This window comes from Chaetodon trifascialis, chromosome 3 (genome assembly GCF_039877785.1).
Source record: "Chaetodon trifascialis isolate fChaTrf1 chromosome 3, fChaTrf1.hap1, whole genome shotgun sequence".
NCBI classification, from domain to species: Eukaryota; Metazoa; Chordata; class Actinopteri; order Chaetodontiformes; family Chaetodontidae; genus Chaetodon; species Chaetodon trifascialis.
Genome location: NC_092058.1, coordinates 12,014,807 through 12,033,065, shown reverse-complemented (window position 1 = coordinate 12,033,065; position 18,259 = coordinate 12,014,807). Strand labels below are relative to the sequence as shown.

At 42.0% G+C, this 18,259-nt stretch overlaps 2 protein-coding genes across 4 annotated transcripts in view; both read left to right on the top strand.

Annotated features, from left to right (window-relative positions):
• Positions 1 to 387: 387 nt before the first annotated feature.
• tamm41 (TAM41 mitochondrial translocator assembly and maintenance homolog) lies at positions 388 to 5,971 on the top strand. Of its 2 annotated transcripts, XM_070958586.1 has the most exons (8): positions 388 to 766; positions 1,013 to 1,195; positions 1,520 to 1,612; positions 1,797 to 1,947; positions 2,587 to 2,732; positions 3,972 to 4,137; positions 4,656 to 4,718; positions 5,035 to 5,971. In XM_070958586.1, exons 1-8 carry the CDS (start codon positions 629 to 631, stop codon positions 5,124 to 5,126), a joined length of 1,032 nt encoding a protein of 343 aa, XP_070814687.1. In that variant the 5' UTR covers positions 388 to 628; the 3' UTR covers positions 5,127 to 5,971. The 2 variants fall into 2 exon arrangements, with proteins under 2 accessions (XP_070814687.1, XP_070814688.1); XM_070958587.1 differs by lacking the exon at positions 388 to 766 and having other exon boundaries at positions 1,170 to 1,195; positions 1,520 to 1,584.
• A 2,102-nt stretch (positions 5,972 to 8,073) lies between these two features.
• Positions 8,074 to 18,259, top strand: part of vgll4b (vestigial-like family member 4b) — a 42,313-nt gene continuing 32,127 nt past the window's right edge. Inside the window, exons 1-2 of one of the 2 annotated variants that reach the window (XM_070959012.1) lie at positions 8,074 to 8,195; positions 9,670 to 9,743. In XM_070959012.1, the coding sequence (XP_070815113.1) occupies positions 9,680 to 9,743 (64 nt within the window). In that variant the 5' untranslated portion in view covers positions 8,074 to 8,195; positions 9,670 to 9,679. The remainder of the gene's footprint in view (positions 8,196 to 9,669; positions 9,744 to 18,259) is intronic. The other variant, XM_070959013.1, reaches the window with a different exon arrangement.

Genomic DNA, 18,259 nt, shown 5'->3' with positions numbered 1-18,259 from the left:
TGTCATACGTATTAAACAGCAGATACTTGATGTTGCAAGTATGGCAGACACACACGCACACGCACACACACACACACTTATCCATACAAATCACGATTACCTCATTGCTACCTAGCTAAACTTGGTCGAAAACCACCCTCTGCTGGCTAAACCTAGAGCTGTTAAAATGTTTTTGTTTTTTTTCCCCCAGGTGTTAAAATGCAACATTGTGTTGCTCAGCTTACATTTCAAGAATGTGTTCAGTCATACTGGCGGCTTTATGCAAATGTCCTCCTCCAGTCGTCCTTCTTTAGCCTTTCACCGGTAGTTTAACGGCTGACATTGCTTACATTCCATCTCTGACTCCATTTCCCGTGAGCCTCTAGCAACACATTCCGTGACGTATATTTTAATCGACTGTCAAGCACACAGCTGACACAAACTGACCTGATGGAGGTAGTTAAACGATAAAACTGATCAATTTGGTGCTATTCAGAGGCTGTTGTCGTGTTTAGTGGCATTGAGAGCCTCAGTTTGAAATGTATCTCTCACTGTGTGGGGGCGTAACGTCGTTTTATACGTTATTTAGTCGGTTAACCCGCTAATAAACTAGCTCGTGTTCCTGGAAAGCTATCCTAGCTAGTTCAAAATGACTCTTCCAGCTTTGCACAACACCGGTGTGCTCTACAGGCGGATTTTGTCTCAGTTTCCCCAGGATATCAGTTTAGCTTTTGCCTATGGATCTGGCGTTTTCAAACAACACGGGACCAACCAAGGTCAAATGGAGGTTAGTCTTACCTGTCCTACGAGTTTCCAGACTCTGCTCCTGTCCTTAAACATAAAGTCAACTGTACAACATCGTTGCACTGACACTGCAACGGTCTAGACTGCACACTTGAGTAAATAAAATCAGACAAATGGTCAATTTTGGACAATAGAACTTGATTAACATGATTTTGTCATATCAACACAATGTGATTGCATTAAATATTGTTAAAAAAAACAGTATGGAATTATTCTCTAATACATACAGAAGAATATGCTGGACTTTGTGATTGCGGTGGACGACCCAGTGACCTGGCACACCATGAATTTGCTGCAGAATCGCAAACACTACTCCATCCTCAAGCTGCTGGGGCCAACGACGATCAGCTCCATACAAAATGAACACGGGGCTTCAGTGTACTACAACACACTGGTACCTGTGGATGAGAGGGTGAACAGAGTTTTTATGTTTTAGCATCTTTTTTTCCACACTAACCTGAGTCCGCTAGTTTTGTTGTTGTTGTTGTTGTTGTTGTTGTTGTTGTTGTTGTTTCTTCCTGGAGCTGTCCAATTGTAGTTTTTGTGTTGAACAACAATAATCGCTGTTGGCAGAAGTAATGTAAGATTGCTGTTGGTTCTGAGGCTGTAAGGACTCTCTTTAAATCATGCATGTCAGTAAATTATATATCCGGCTCTTGAGACTTTACCTAAATGTATTTTATTCTTTTCATCTGGCTAGACTTTATTAACCTTAACCTTTTCCTCTTCTTCTCAGATAATCAAATATGGCGTGATTAGTACAGAGTCTCTGATTGATGACCTGATGCACTGGAAGACCATGTATGTTGCTGGACGCCTTCACAAACCAGTCAGTGTCATGATTCTGCAATTAATTATTGCATTATTTATTCGATTTATTGTTTTCCTAGCTTTTCACAAAGTTATCTAAAATATGTTGAAACAGTGCAAGGCATTTTTCAGTCTCGTAGCTAAAATATATGTGCAAAAATGTTTGCATCCATGCTGATGTGCGTGCATGTGTTCCCATGCAGGTGAAGATGCTCGTGCAGAATGAGAATGCAAAGCTCCGTGCTGCTTTGGTGGCCAACCTGAAGAGTGCCGTGACAGCCTCCTTCCTCATGCTGCCGGAGAGCTTCACTGAGGAAGACCTCTTCCTGCAGATAGCCGGTCTTTCTTATGCTGGTAACTACCTCACACAACAACACACACTTTTATAACATTAATGCAGATGTAGATAAGCGAATAATTTGCCCTTTGGTCTGTCTCTCTCTAACTCTCTCTCTCTCTCTCTCTCTCTCTCTCTCTCTCTCTCTTTCTCACACACACATGCACAGACACGCACAGACACTCACACACTCACACTTCTTGTTGTTATTATTCAGAGACAGCAGAGTGAATGATATCCAAGTTAGTGGTTTTCTTTGTAATAATCTCAGGCCTGTGTGGCTCAAAAGCTTTGAATTCTAATCCAGCATGCTGAATGTTATGTATAATCCATCTCTCATCAGCTTTTAGGGTTAGTTGTTTGGTGTATTAGTGAGTCTTAAGTAAATCAGACTGATGGTTCTGGAGCTGAAGACACAGAAGTCATCTGGCTAATGTGATCAGATGTAGCGACGTGAAATTGAAGCAGCTGAATTTAATGTTCTGCTTTGTGTTGATCCTACAAATGCCTCCATAGTAAGACTGTGCAGACTGAAAGGCAGATATAGTAAATGTATTACACTAAATGGAACATGTTTTGTGTGTGTGTGTGTGTGTGTGTGTGTGTGTGTGTGTGTGTGTGTGTGTGTGTGTGTGTGTGTGTGTGTGTGTGAGAAGGGGATTTTCGAATGGTGATCGGAGAAGATAAATCCAAGGTTTCCAATATCGTCAAAGACAACATTGAGCACTTCCGGATTCTGTACAGCAACATCCTGCGGGACTGCCCTCAAGTAGTCTACAAACCTCAGCAAGGAAAACTGGAGGTAAAACATGGAGCACACTCAAAATGCGCAGAACACACACCTACTTTAATTATCTCAGTATGAGGGCAGTACATTTCTTGTTGTTTCTACAGTTTTGCCTGTTAACATGTGAATGCTTGTGGATGAACTGAGTCTCTGATACCTCGAAAAGAAAAATTGTTCTAGAAATATTTCCACATAAATATGGACAAGCCACAACTGCCTTAAAATGTACTAAAAGATGTCCATACGTCTCCTTCTTTTCCGAGACAAAGCCTGAATAGTACAGGGTGTCCTCACAGCCTTGGTAGTAAACTTTAATGGGGTGTGACTGAACTTGGCACTCTGCCCTGTTTCTTGCTTTTCATGCAGTATTAACAAGTGCAACATGAAAAACGTGTGTGTATATGTCTGTTTACACCCTGAATGGTGTGAATACATACGCCTCGCTATTGTCAGGTTTCATTTTCCCTTTGTTATTATTCGTTAACACCACTCCCTGTCATAGCACAGGGAGGGTACATGCCACACCGTCCTGGAATAACATGTTTATAAGTGGTTAGGAGTGTTTCTTTGTGAGTAACACATTTTGCAGTGAGCAGTTTTTTTGGGCAATTGTGCTCTGTGTGTCCTGCATGTGGAAAATACCCCTGTGCCCTTGCACGTCATTGGACAGTTCGGTAGGTCACACAGACCTGAACCACCTCCAGACTGATGCTGTTAAGTTTATTTTTCAGCTGTTAATGTCCCTGTCAGGTGTGGAAATTCTTTAAAAACAATCTTTTTGAAGAGGTATTCTCTTCAAAAACAGTTATGTTTTTATGTTACATTTATGAATACTGCCCAATATATTGTCATCAGAATGTTAAAATCTTAATTACTGATATCCTATTAGTAGATACAACCATTATAATACTAAATGCCTCATGAAAATCCAGTATCAGTTGGTCTATAAATGTGAACCCAGCCAGTGTCTGATGACATGACATCAGCAGCAGGCTCTATATGATATGAATGATGGTGTGTGTTCATTAACCATGTTTACATATAATCTGGGTTCAAAATGTGCAGAATTTTATAGACATAAATGCTATAAATTGTGTCTTTACTGTGTCGTAGATGAGAAGGTTCAATACAAAACATTGTGTTGTTATTGTGTCGAGCTGCATTAACAGTGTACTACTCAGATGAGACGTGTGGATGTGATGGTCAGTTTGTTTGTATCTCTCTTCATTCGTTCTTGTGTTCGTGTGCCTGCAGGTGGACAAAAGCCCAGAGGGCCAGTTTATCCAGCTGATGGTGTTGCCTCGGACCCTGCAGCAGAAGATCACAAAGCTGGTCGATCCCCCGGGGAAAAACCGAGACGTGGAGGAGATCCTGCTGCAGGTTGCTCAGGACCCAGACTGTGGAGCTGTTGTACAGCAAGGTTCGGACTAAACGATGAGCAGAGGGATGTAGAACAGGGGAGAAGGCGCTCTGCTGTAGAATATGTAAATATGATAGATGGAAGGAGGAAGTTATCTCTTCCAGATATTTCATTAAAATGAACTCATCTGATGAAGAGCGCATGTACAGATCAAAGCCGTCATCATGTGGGGTGAATATTAAATAAGGTTCGGATTATGTTAGAAATGAATAACGCGGAATCCAATGAACCAACACTAACAAGACTATAAACAAGTAGTCAATCAAAAAAACATGTGGTCCCACGGCACCCAAGGCCCCTCAGCTCCAAGACGCATCATCACTCTTGGCTTCATCAAAATGATTGTATTTTCAGATTTTAGGCCAGTAAATGTCCTTTTTAATTTCTGAAATACATCATTCTTCCAAATTCATTCCATCCACTGATACTTTAGGAAAAACTGTGTTAAGTAAAATTGTGGCTTCTAAAGCAGAGTGATATCATTTTTTGTTTATCTGCCTGTTTTTGTTCCTCCTCAGGTATTTCATCCATTGTGAAATCCTCCAGTATAACACAGAGCATCAAAGGCATTGCTACAGCTGGTAGGCGCTCTTCTTCTTTGTTGGATGTTTTGGCAAAATCCTACACTGTACACTGTCAGGTCGTGTTAGTATGGGCTGACAATTTATGGTTTTATGGGGTGTTCAGTGCTGGAAGGTGGATCCTCTCAATATCAATCAGTCTTTGTGCTAAGCTAAGTCATAGCTTCATATCTACTACACAGATATGAGAGTGGTATTGTCAACTAGTGAGAATATTGCCATTATCGCAACATTAACAGCTGTTTTAAGGCAGACGTGGTGTTCTTCTAACGTGGTTGTTAATGTTCAGTGCGCTGGTTGTCTTGCTTTCCTCCAGGCTTGTGGAAGACGGTGTCGTACAGCTCCAAGAAACTGATAAAGATGTGGAGGGGTTGGAGGAGGAAGCCGTCTGTCTCACAGATGTCCTGACCCTGTCTGTCTACCAGGAGCCTGTCTTCCTCTGTCACTGTCAGCCAGACAGTCGGTGTCCACCCTTATAGGTTTTATCCTGAAACAAACTGGCCGGGACAATCGAACATTCACCTCCGGCTGTATCACTGCATAGCCTCTGCAGATGGGGATTAATTACCAGGTGTATGCCTGTTTGAATAGTGTAGAACGGTCTGTACAACTGCCCTTTATCATCCAGTTCATAAAAGTTGTAGAAAATGGGTGACATTTCACGAGCCTGACTGAATTATGGCTGACATTTAATGGTGCTACAGACCGGACCTTTGTGGATAATGACTACAGCGACCGGCTATGTCTAGAGCCACAGCACACGATGAGTGTGAGCACAGCATGCCAAAGGCACCACATGTGTAATGAAGAAAAGACCTGTGCGTCATCTTTCCTTTGAGTAATGTGAGTGTATTTGTGCATTTTCCGTGTGAATGCAGCTGCCCAGATGAGAGCGGATGCACAGCTAAGATGCTGAAACAGTGCAGAAAGTAGAATATTTCTACATTTTCTCTTGAGCTCTTGAGCTCATTGAGCACTTCACACACACCCCACTCCTCTAACATTGCCAAAGATATCAAATCTCATGAACTTTCACATTTGTACCATATTGATGTCAGTATTCATAAAATAGAAAATAGGATCAGATTTCTTTTCTGATATAAATGTCCCTCATTGTAAACATCTATTTACATCTCTGCCACCTTATTGTTAGGAGCTCATCATACTGACAACTGGACGTCTTTGATTGGTTCTTCACATTCATGCTGCACTTCAGTTAAAGGAAATGGGTTTAATAAAGTTTTTGATAAAGTAACTTTGGTTTCTCTGTTTTCAGGAGCATGATTTTTTAAAGTCTCATTTAAGGAATCATTAGAAGGGTTTGGTTGGTCCATTACTGAACGTCATAATATCCCCTGGTCTGTTTTACAGTTACATCTGAGAGTTTAGTCGCTGTGGGTTTGCTAATTGTCATACAAGAGGATGGCAGGAGGAAGTCTTTTTGTCTTCCTTCCTCACTTTATTTGGGCTGTTTTTATGCCTCGGTGCTGGTGACATCTGTGGCTGCAGGCATTACTTTCCTGGGTAGTTTGTATGTACGTCCCATTCTTGTGAATGCGACATCTCAGGAACACCTTGAGGGAATTTCACAAACGTTCGCTGGGACTCAAGGATGAACTAATTAGACGTTGATGGTCAAAGGTCACTTTCCACAAATGTCTCATAGGATAAAACGATGAAGTGATGGCATTTTATATTCCAAAGGTCAACTTCACTGTGATGTCATAATGTTCCGTAAAACACTTTTCTGGCCATTATTGAGCACTGTAACTCAGGAACAGAAGGAGCGAACGTGGCCATATTTCACATTCAACTGAATTGGTGGCACTAATCTTTGGCATCTACCATGAAGCTGTGGTGATTGTACACATCTTCTGTGCTGCCGGGTTGAAGATTCAAGATTCCAGTGAAGTCAGTGCCGTGATAAAGGTCACTGGTCCTTCATTCCATCATAGTGCACTCAGACACTTCCTGGTACCGTCACCTTTTAATTCACCACAACACCATGAGTCATACTTTAAAATGACATGAATCATCTTAAAGTGGACTCACATTACCTCGTACGATGTTTTGTGTGCTCTTCTTTTCCACTTGTCATCTACCAGCCTTTACTGCATTTTTAATAATCTCTGTGTACTCTGGGACTGTTTGCTGCCTGCACATGCTCTCTGTCGGCACTGTTCACGTTTCTCCACTGTTCATCTGACAGCTATAGTCATTAGTTGCTTTGCAGATGAAGATTTTATATACAAATTAGATCATCATTTTATAAAATATGATATATTGGTGTAGATTGAACAACCTAACATTGGAAAAATTTGCTTTCCTTAAACCAGATACAACATGAAATGCTGCACGCACATTAATACATCACCAATAGAAGTTCACTTGAATGGCAACAAGTCAACTCAAGCTGCAAAGTGACAGATAATTAGACCTGTTACATACATATCTCAGCTTAAATAATACAACAGTGTCCCTGAAATTTAATATAATAGAACATAAAATAAGGAAAGGCCTTATTTTTTAAGACAGGCTCACAACATATGCAAACATGATGAGTATACTTTCACTTTCTTTGCAGCGTAGATGTGCATTGAGATTTATTCCTATTTTGATATTTCACTGTTAATTTAATGTTTGGATGTAATTTTATTGGTGATATTGTAAATGCTTTAGACTGCACTTCTACTTTGCATTCATAAGCAGTAGATAAACATTTAATGCATGTTTATAACTCACTATAGTGTAATTGTAGGCAGATATAACTGTTTATTAGTGTATTATGAATATCAACTTAATGCTGTGTACATGACAGTGTGTTATTACTCATTTATTAGATGTATATATGCTGCTTGTAAATGGTAAGAGAGGGGACTTAATGTAAAGTGGTACCATGTTTGCTTTTATTTGCAGTATGTTTTAATATGAAACCCAGAAGAGCAACAACTAATGATTTAAATAAACATTCAACTGAGGGGTTAAAGCTTTTACTGCCTTGCTCAAAGGCACTAATAAAGCATTAGCAACGAGCTGTCCTCAAATCATCCACTAAATGTTTCAGCACCTCAGCCTCCTGCAGTCATAAACACGGTGACAGCAGCCTAACCTTCAGAGGATGTGATGCAACGCTCTTATTATCATAATATATGCTGATGTCATCGCCTCAGCCCTCCACCAATCAGCGCGCTTCACTTTCACCACCTGCTAGGAACTGAATTCCATCATTCCAGGCATTCCTGCCCTCGCTCCCTCCCTCCCGTCTCCTCCTCCTCCTCCTCCTCTTCCTCGTTTAGCCTACAACCAAGTTTGTCCCGACAGACAGCTCCTGCTACTATTGTCTTTCCTCGTCCAAGCACGGCGGCTTTTGTTTGGAGTCTCTGTGGGATATTTATCCGCTCCCGTGTTTTGTTTTTATTTATTTTTTCCGCGTGGATCTGATCATACTGGAAGACAGCAAAGTGGCGCTTGAAGGAGGTACGTGGTGCTAAACGTGAAGTTGTGTCTGACATTGTTTCGGGTTTGCGCGATGAGTGCGCGCTCCAGATACGCTCAGTTTTATGGGAAATATCCCGCATGTTCGTGGAGACTGCGCTGAGATAATGTCCGCCTGCTTTTACCAAGGGGAAATTTCATTCACGATATGAAGCGGCGTTGGCTGCTTCCCAAACTTTTCTCACGTCAAGAAACCTCTCCAGGCGCCTTGTTTCCTGCGGGGATGTGGGGACATGTCGTTGTCTCTGTGCTCGGTGAAGTGGAAATGAGTGAAACCTAATCGCTTTCACAGTGTCAAGTCAAGTTGAAGCTTTAATTTTTTCCTTTCACTTTGCCGTCCTGGACACAACTTAAGGGCCCGATAAGGAAGCAGTGAGTCAGGTTGATATAAATAAATGGCTGGTGGGAATAAAAGCGGACGCACTTGCTGGTCATATACCACTAATCGGTTTCAGGTCGTGTCAAAACCTTTCTTTACTCGCCCCCCTTAGAGGTTTTTTTTTTTTTTTTTTTTATAGGACAATTAACCCGAAATCTTTTGCAGTTCAGCGCGAAGCGTAATTATAATTTCTCTCAAAAACGCTGTTTTCCTGGAAACATGAGGGAAAGGTATTTCAGGAATGCAGAAAGAGGGAAGAGAAGCGCGCTGGAGCGTTTTCTTTTTTTTCTTCTTAATTCACAAATACCTTTCATAGCGCAGCCAGGCTGAAGGCTCAACACTGAGGGACGCAGATCCAAAAGAAATGCTTTAACATCACAGGAAGGTCTCAAATAATCTACACTATAGGACAAAAGTTTGTATTTTTGTACTGCGTTTGAAACTTCACTAAAGTAGAAGTATTACATGCACAGTGTAGTTACTGTAAGTATCAGAAGTACTCCTGCAGAACAGCCCCTCTTGTGTCTTATGATATTCTTTGTATTTGAACTGCAGCAATCAGTCGATTAATCAACTAGGCGGCAGATAGAAAATGAATCGATTAATTGTCATTTTAAGCAAACGTGCCAAAACTTTACTGGTTCTTATGATGATGGTGACTTATGATGACATTTTACAGACCAAATGATTAATCCATTGAGAAAATAATTGGCAAATTAATTATTATTTGCAGTGCAGATATGAATCAGGGAAGACTGTTTGCTGCTCTGGCAAAGTTCCAGCTGCTCGAGTTAATAAAATATAAAGTTATAAAGTAACTGTGCTACTAAAAAAAGTCTTATTTTGGTATCAGTGCCAGAACTTAGTATCGTGTTGGTTTTGAAGAATTTGAAATGATACTAGTGATAATAGTGATTTTATTTGTTATTGTAAGTACAGTTTTGGAGCTCTTTAATGACTCCTCAGCTATCAGATATGAACTAAGTATTTACTAAAATGCTACATAGAGATGAAAGCCACACACTTCTCAGTCCGCCTTAACATTTTCAGCACGGTGCCCTCCCCTCTGTCCCACAGGCATCCAAGCATGGAGACGCCACTGGATGTTCTGTCAAGAGCAGCATCATTTGTTCATGCGAATGAAGAAGAGAGTAAGTTTGATCAGACTGCTCAGTTCCTCTTGTGTCTTGTGTGTCAGCAGAAGTGGAGTTCAGACTCGTGGCTTTTTCTGTCTGGACTGTCAGAAGGCGCTCTGCGCGTTACATGTTGATGAAGTGCAACATTATGCTCAGCCATAAGCCTTGGCCCCGTTTTCGGCCATAAGACAATAGGCATCTTTGTGCTGTGCGAGCTTGCAGTTGCAGATACGCAGGCAAATAAGACCAACCGCACTCAACCGCCATCAGCACTGCTTTTTAACCTGCTGCTTGCTTGTTTTAACCTGCTTTCACTGGAATCAGGGTGGGGTGGTTCTCTGTGTCTCCCTCCACTTCAGCGTCTTCCCATCCTGTCTGCGTTACTGCCCATTTGATCTCTGTCCATCTTCTTCCCTCTTTCTCAGTCTCCCTGCCTCCTGTCTCCCTCTGTCTTTTGTTTTCTCCTCTCCTAATCATGTCTGGGGACTTCTGGCATTTGAAAAAAACAAAAATTCCTTCCGAGATTAAGGAGAAATGGCCAATCCGTGTCAGCAGGCCTCTCCACAGCCAGCAGGTCCCAGGGCTGAGTGAGTCTTTCAAGAACACTTAACACTGAGTGGATCGCACTGATACTTGATCTGTGCTGGTGTGTAGTTTGTTGTTTTTTGGGGGTTCTCCTCAACAGCTTTGCACTTCATGCAACATGCATTTAATAAGTGCTTTCTGGCTGTGCAGGATTTAAACCTGGATCACAGTCGTAGAGGAGGCATTTACTGGGAATGACAAGCAGGTGGATTTGTGATTTCTTCTTGTATGAATTTGTTTATGTTGAGAAGGAATTTGAATCTCCACAGACATCAGGGAGCACCACGATTTGCGTTCTTAAAAGCCAAACGGTGTACTGAATTCCATTAAGACCCATGAATATTTTAATTTGGTAGAAGTGCAAGCGAGCTCCTGTTACAGCCGTGTCACATTGAGAAAGTAAGTTCTTCAAGTTCCTTATTTAAGGTCTCTTTCAGAGATGAATGCTGATTGAGGGATTGATTGATCAACTTGGAATTTGCAGCATACATACAGGAACCTTTCAGATCATCAGGTGTGTTCTTTGGTGTATTAGAGACGGGATATTTAGAAAGAGCTTCAGCTGTATAAAGTCTCCCTTGTCACCAGTTTTTTCCCATAATGCTTTGGCTTAAATGAGCCGAATATCAGCTTCCTTGCACTTCTGAGTTAAATGGCATGGGAGCGCTCCTCCCCTCCTCCTCTGCTCCCTTGCTCCCCTGCAGTGTTTTTGTTTTTTCCCCTGCCCTGATGTCACTTTTTGTTGTGGGTCGTGCATGGCCTCTTTGTCCAAAGACAATGCACTCGACCCGTTTCCACAATAGAGCGGGAGAAATGGGTGGGTCAGCGATCCAGCCAACCTACAAAGCCAGTTAACCAACCAGCTAGTCTGCCCAACTAGCTAGTCAGAAACCAACCAGGCCAACAGGCTGTTGAGTCAATAGCCTCTGCCTACTTCTTTGCATGTATGCCGAGCCTTCGCAATGCCTGTGCTGCACTTGACACCAGAGCACTTGCCACAGAACAGGGTGAGGCTTGGCCATCACAACAGCCGCTGTAGCTCAGAAGGACCAGGCGGGACTTGTGAGAGCCAGTGTTTCAGTTCACAACATTTAGACCTTCAGATGGAAAGCATTGTTCAATTTTTTAAACCACACTCCTGCGGATAACCCCTCTCAGTTGGAAATGTATTTCTCGGGTTATTACACAAATGCTGTCTTGAGGGAAATGAAATTACAGTCACATGAATAATGCACTGGTCTGAGGTCGCGCTACTCGCTTCTAAAATGGAAAATATACTATAATAATATCCCAAAATAGATTGTTGGCCTTGGCCCAGATTAATTCAGGCTGCTTGAACATGGGTGCTTATCTAAAATTAAAATTCTGTCTACACTGAGACAGATTTTTCTTAAAATTTGGACTTGAACCTTTTGAGATTTTTTCTGCTTAATTTGAAGTGACTGTACTTGGAGTTTGCACGTCTAACACTCGTGATGGCTTGATAGCAGCAACAGCTTTTTTCACAGAGCAGAAGGCATCAACCCACATTTGTTACAGTTTGAAATATCAAAGCTTTAGATCTACATTTCTGTCCTGCCCTGCGGGTTAATGTATTTAAATACGCTGTTGTAATGTGTTTTCATACTGTAATGATTCCAGAAGAAGAATGCACACGCCAGTTCACTTTGCATGCCTTTTAAACACGAGGATATCATCTCCACTTACTTTTGCAGTTTATTGCACTCGCTAAAATTTCTCTAATCAGTGTTGTCTAACGAGCCACGATAATCCAAATGAGGGGCAGCTGATAGAAATGTTGACATGTTCATCTTCAGTTATTACCATACCCTCACAGCAGTGAGTGCTTCGCGGTCTCTTTTTTTGCCCTCGGTTGTGCCTCACAGGCAGGGCTGCTCTGACTTATTCGAGAAGGTCATTGAGGCCAGATGCAGCCTGACTGGCAAGATCAAGGCAGGGCTGAAAACAGCACTTTCACCTCTTCTACATGTTTTTCACATACAGAAATAATTGAATCTACATAAAACCTTTCCAATGGCCATCATCAACCAACAACTAATATATTTGCATAGGTGCGTGTGTGTGCGGTGCAACTGGCGATAGACTCAGCCAATCACTGATATCTGATATGTTCATCCAATCGCCTATCCCTTGTGTGGTATATTGATAATGCAGTAATTTAGTTACTTGAACTGATATGAATGTCTATGAATAACTAAAGATCAAACTATCTCCAATACTTACACACATGCCATATATGCACACACTCCAGCAGGTCTGATCCTTGCTGTCAGTGAGCTTGAATTCCCTCCTTCTGGTTGGAGGACAAGCTGTCTGTGAATAACTGTTCACAGGTCTTAAGTCAAATAGTCCTGACCTTGAATATACAGTAATTACTTACTCGGAAAGCAGTGAGATAATCTGTGCCTTATATTTAATGGTGAATGCGGGGAAATACTTAATGCTTGCCATCACCCCATAGCAATTTTGGTGACTACTTGGAAGATCTCGCAGTGTGCTCCACCCTTCCTGGAAGCAAACCTGTATTTGAAGTCAACCTTAAACTGTCTGGATTGCAGTTCTAAGAACACATCAAAATATTTTTGTTTGTAGCTCAGTGCTTTCTAAATTCTAGCAGTTTTGAGTACATTTTTAGAGAAATGTCTTTGGTTTTAGTGTGAACGCAGAGACATAGCCTGTCAGCACGCCTTGACAATGCTTGTTGGGTCTTGGATGTCAGATCAAAGCCAGTCATTCCAAAGAGGGCCGGTGGTTTAGGGCCCTACTGACGAGATGGAATATGGACCTTTTGTTTCTGACAGGAACCACAACAAAAGAAGAACTGGTGCCAAGAGAAGGTGGTTGGCTGAGATCTGCAGTGCCCTCTGCTCTACTTCTGCACACGCAGAGATACACATGCTGTACACTGAAATTCCGCTTGTTTGTTTAGAGAAAACACACACAATCACACACACTCACAGAATCTCCCCTTCATTGTTACAGTTTCCATGGTTTGTTCAAACCCCACCAGTCTTTTCCTAGCTCTTGGTGAAGAGAAGTAGTGCTTTAAAGCACTGAATATCAGTGCAAGTAATTGGTAGATACAGAAAATCTTGAAATTTTATCTCCGCTCTCTAAATTTGCTGATAAATCCTGCTGATGTTGTTGATCTGATCTAATCTGACGGCATCATCATGTCAATTTTTTCTCCAATACTTTATGACTAAATAGCTCTGAAACGAATGACATGATTAGCAAATGGTAGCGTGCGCACACGCCAAACTAAGATTGTGTACATGGTTAACATGCGCCTGCTAAACATCAGTGTGTTAGCATTGTCATTTTGAGCATGTGAGCTGACGTTAGCCTTTAGCTTCAAGCACCTCGGTGCCTAAGTACAGCCTCACAGAGCTGCATGAGTTGTTTTTTGATAGAAACAAACATTTAAAACATGCGACAGGTCCTGAGCAGACTCAGAAACCTTCAGCTGAATCTGATCCTTGCTGGATTTCCTTTCCTTTCATCTGAATCGTGTTGGATAGCCTACTTGGGCCAAAATTTGGACAGAAAATCATATTCTGTCACTGGGCAGGCAGGCAAACTGTAACTCAGTCATGTGATCCTGTAGTGCAGGTCCACACTGAGGTGGACCAGACTACCAGATCCTGCCATAGTCCTAATCTTGGGGGTCCTCACTTAAAGTTGTATATGAATGAACTACTGCAAGATAGGTTAGCTAGACTTTGCAAATGTAAACTTTTTAAGGGCTGATCGTCCTCTCTGTAAGAGAGCAGTCAAGGCTAGTCGGAGCTTGTCGATGCTTAGTTGTTTATAGTCAGATCAACTCTGAAAGTGAAATCGGAGAACTTGCATCATGGTACTCTGTCTAAACCGTGCTGGAGGCAAACAGTTTTCTAGGTGGGAGGTAATTTGACCGAGGATTCATGCCCGTGAGTGGGATGGGTTTTGGGTGTGTAGAGCTTTTTCAACAAGGTGTGGGTTTGCCCTCCAGCCTGTCTATATTTCTGACAGATATTTCCCAATGCTGCCTGCGCAACACAGCACAGGTATTGGTCATGACAGCACGTATAAGCCTACGTAGTGAGCAGCATAACTCTGTCGCTCATTTTCCCTGCACAGCCTGATAAGGTGTTTTGGCATTAAGAGAATGTAAACTTTAATGCTTGAAGTGGCCCTTGGATGTTTTAGTGACTGAGACAGTCACGACAAAAATAAAGTGAGTTTTAAAGCAATTTAGGCATCCAATAATCTCCTTTTACAGGATTGCTAAAACCAGTGTGAGCATTCTTTACCAAGGTCCAAAATTCCCTGTGGCACATATTACACATGCCTGCTGTTTATTTAGTCTACTTTTGCATAACAGTGTTAACAAAATAGTTCGATAGTTGCAGGAGTCTCTGCTGTTGGTTGGCAACCTCAGGGTGAAGCAAGACAACAGGAAGTCACTGCTTCTAGCCAAGAAATAGTGCAGCACATACTGTATGACATGAGTAGTTTTCTCTGTACATAATCTACATATACATAGATGTTTTTCTGTTCTGTATCCTGTACACTTTTTTTTATCTTGACCCTTTTATGGCATTGTGTTTGCTTTTGGTAATACTTGCTGGCTGTAACGGCTGAATTTCCCCAGTGTGGGATCAATAAAGTCTTATCTTATCTTGAATGATATTTGGTTTTATTTGATTCTGGATAGAACTTGAGTTCCCCTGGCTTCCAGTCTTTATGCTAAAATAAGCTAAGCTAAGCTAAGCTAAGCTAAGCTTCTGGCAATAGCTCCATACATACCAGGCAGATATAAGGTAGCAATGTTCTCAGCCTGGTGACAAAGCAGATAAACATAATTCACAAAATGTTGAAGTGTTCACACAACACATTGCACTTGTGGTACTTCCACTGTTTAAATCCACTAACTGTAGGTGTTAAGCAAATACTTAAAGTGGCCTAGTCAGATGTAATATCACTTGTCTCGGCCCAGAGTGTGTGAAGTGCATGTCAAGGTCTTATCAGTGTTGAGTCTTCACACAGTTCACCATGCTGTACTTCTTCCTCTCAGTCTTTGGCAATAGATATACAAACTCCCTGATGGTATCACTGATGCCTATGGAAGAATTACTGCTACCCCATCTCTTAATAAATTCGATAACCCTTTGCACCTGCCAGTTGACTGACAAACAGATAACACATTGTAATGATTGTCAGCAGCACGTCTACACACAGGCTCAGTCTTTTTATTCTGTTCTCAGATCCGTGTTTACTGGTTTTATGTTCACAGACTATGACAGAGTAGCTTAATTTTCCTCAGTAGACAAGGTGCTGCTGCCACCACTGATCAAACAATTCGACATGCACTGATCTGCCTGCTAAGTGTGTGAGCGACTCGCCGTAATTTATGAGTTCTTGGCAGAAGTCTGCTGCGAACATAACAGTCATAAACCAAACATCAGCGGACAAAGTGGAGCTCACAGGCGTCTAGTGTAGTTGCATATGCATGCTGTAGTTTTTGTTTGTGTCCTCAAATTTGTGTGTACGTGCAAAAAAAGTTGAAGTATGCATGAAATGTCTCCTCTATTGTCTCAAACACCAGCTGTGTTTTACTGCAGCCTGCTTCCCAGTCAGTGTCTGTTGCCTTATTATTGATTAATGGGGCACGATGATGTTATTAACTCTTAGTGTTTGAGTTATCGCCTGCTGTCAGTGTGTGTGTGGGTCAAGGAGTCTGCAGTTGATAAATCTTGGTTATCAGCAGTTTTTTATGAGTGCTATAACAATCTCACGGATGACTAAGTCAAAGTGATGCATAGACGATGCATAGAGCAGTGCTTTACCTCAGACATTATTGCCACACTCCTGCTTTTCTTCTCTCGCACCTGTTTTATCTCCTTCTTTCTCATCATAGAAGACATTTCCAGTATGTGAAACATCACTGTAGGAATCCTGCCATCGCCCTTGACAGAGGCACTGGCCTAAAAACAGAAGTTTGGGGCGTGTTGGTCTACCCGCTGCTCCTAAATGGTTGTGGTGGGTCAGATGCTGTGATGGACAGAGCTGATAAAAGTTTGTCACAGTGTTATAAAAAATAAGGTAAGAAGAGTCATTAGTATCTAACAGCACAAAAACCAATGAAACACAGAGCAGCTGCTCCTGATGCATGGACAGGCCTGATACTGTCCACAAGACCAGGAGTGGGCTTTCCCCCAAAACACACATGCACACTGCTTTGTCAATACACAGAAGACTTTTATTATCATGGCTGCATAACACCAAGACCATTTTGTTATCTCCCTCAGGGTCAAACATTTTTTCACTTTAACAAATCAGTGCGTCTCGATTTTTTTTTTTTTTTAAGAGAAGAAGAAAGAAAAGAAATATACTTTATTTTTATCACACACACAACATCATGCAAATGCACACGCCATGCTTCGTGAAATTATCATTTCTCCGCATTTGAGCCATCCATCGTCTGCCTTCCTCCACGGCAGACCAGGAGCTGTGGGCTGCCAGCTAACAGCGGCGCCCGGGGACCCGACTCTCTTTGTCACCATTGGTCAGGTGGTGATCTTCTTGCATGTTTTTAGTGGGGGTATTATGAAGGATACCCCTGGTGAGCACGGGGAGAACATGCAAACTCCACACAGAAAGGCCCCTCGAGCAGCGGGCACTGAAGGCGGTGGCGGAGGACACGCCACCAGTGCCCACAGCGGGATTCGAACCTGGACCTTCTAGCTGTGAGGCGACAGTGTTACTGCTTGTGCCACTGTGCCACCTAAGGAGAATCTACTCCCTTTCTTGTGGACAGTATTCTGTCATAGTGTGTTGGTTTTAGTGGTAAGCATGTTCCTTTTACATCTGGAGAACATGATTTGCGGGCCAGGACATTTCTGTTGCACTGCAGTGCCTCATTTATAATGGTATGTTGTGTATTTTCATCATTGTGGTCTGAAAATACTGAAACTGTAGCCTACATACATTAAAGCAAGACTTAGCTTATTAGCATTGTTGCAGAGAGTTGGATGAAACATGTAAATTAATTCCTCCATGTGTAATGAGTATTAGAGATGCTGCGAGCAGAGTTTGTATCGCTGGCAAGAGCCAGGCTAGCTGTTTCCCTCAGTGGTTTCATGGGAGCACTGGCACAATAGTAACATCATTTATTTTGATTCTAGTGAAACGAATGGGGATTAGAGTTTACAAAGGCTTGTTACTTGCACGGGCCACCCTAGAGGTGGGTTGCCTGTGCTGCTCACTGCACAATCATACTGCTGAGAGCCTGGTTTAAATGTAAACTGTGTATACATAAATATGTTTAGTACTTCAAGATGAACAGCTTCCCAGTCACTCCTCCTTACCACCAGTCCATCTCTTGCTGTCCTACCCTCCTCCCTCCCTCCTTCTGTGCCTCTAGATACGCTTCCCTCTGCAGTTTAACTCACTGTTGACAGCTGCACACACACACACGCACAGGGACTCACGTCATCGTCACCGCTTTGTTAAGTGTCGTGGTTCAGCAGGCGGCCATTAAGAGTAGAGGGGCAAGGGGCTGCCATGGTCACGAGGTCAAAGGTCAAGTGTCAAAAGGGTCACAGTTGCAAGTCACGAGGTTAAACACAACCGACCCTTATTTTTCTCTACACACGGCATTTCTGTTTTGCACTTTGACCAAAAAAATTTCTCGGTACATTTACGTACCAGTAGTCATTTTGAATTGTTGACTGCGTTTCATCCTAAACGAGACAACATGTTTTTCACTTTTTTTTCACAATTTCTGGAATGGTTGTCTGTAGCTATGTTTGAAAAGATGTGATTTCAGTAATTTATGGCTGTTTCATTGTGCTATCTATGTTTAGAACACTATCTTTTCTCCCAAATTTGATATGGTAAATTCCCTTGCAGTGATTTCCTTGTCACTGTAAACTGCTCTATTG

Coding starts and splice junctions, on each gene's coding strand:
- tamm41 (XM_070958586.1), top strand. CDS start 629: ATGACTCTTCCAGCTTTGCACAACACCGGTGTGCTCTACAGGCGGATT. Junction 1,196..1,519: donor TGGTACCTGTGGATGAGAGG/GTGAACAGAGTT, acceptor TCTTCTTCTCAG/ATAATCAAATATGGCGTGAT. Junction 2,733..3,971: donor CTCAGCAAGGAAAACTGGAG/GTAAAACATGGA, acceptor GTGTGCCTGCAG/GTGGACAAAAGCCCAGAGGG.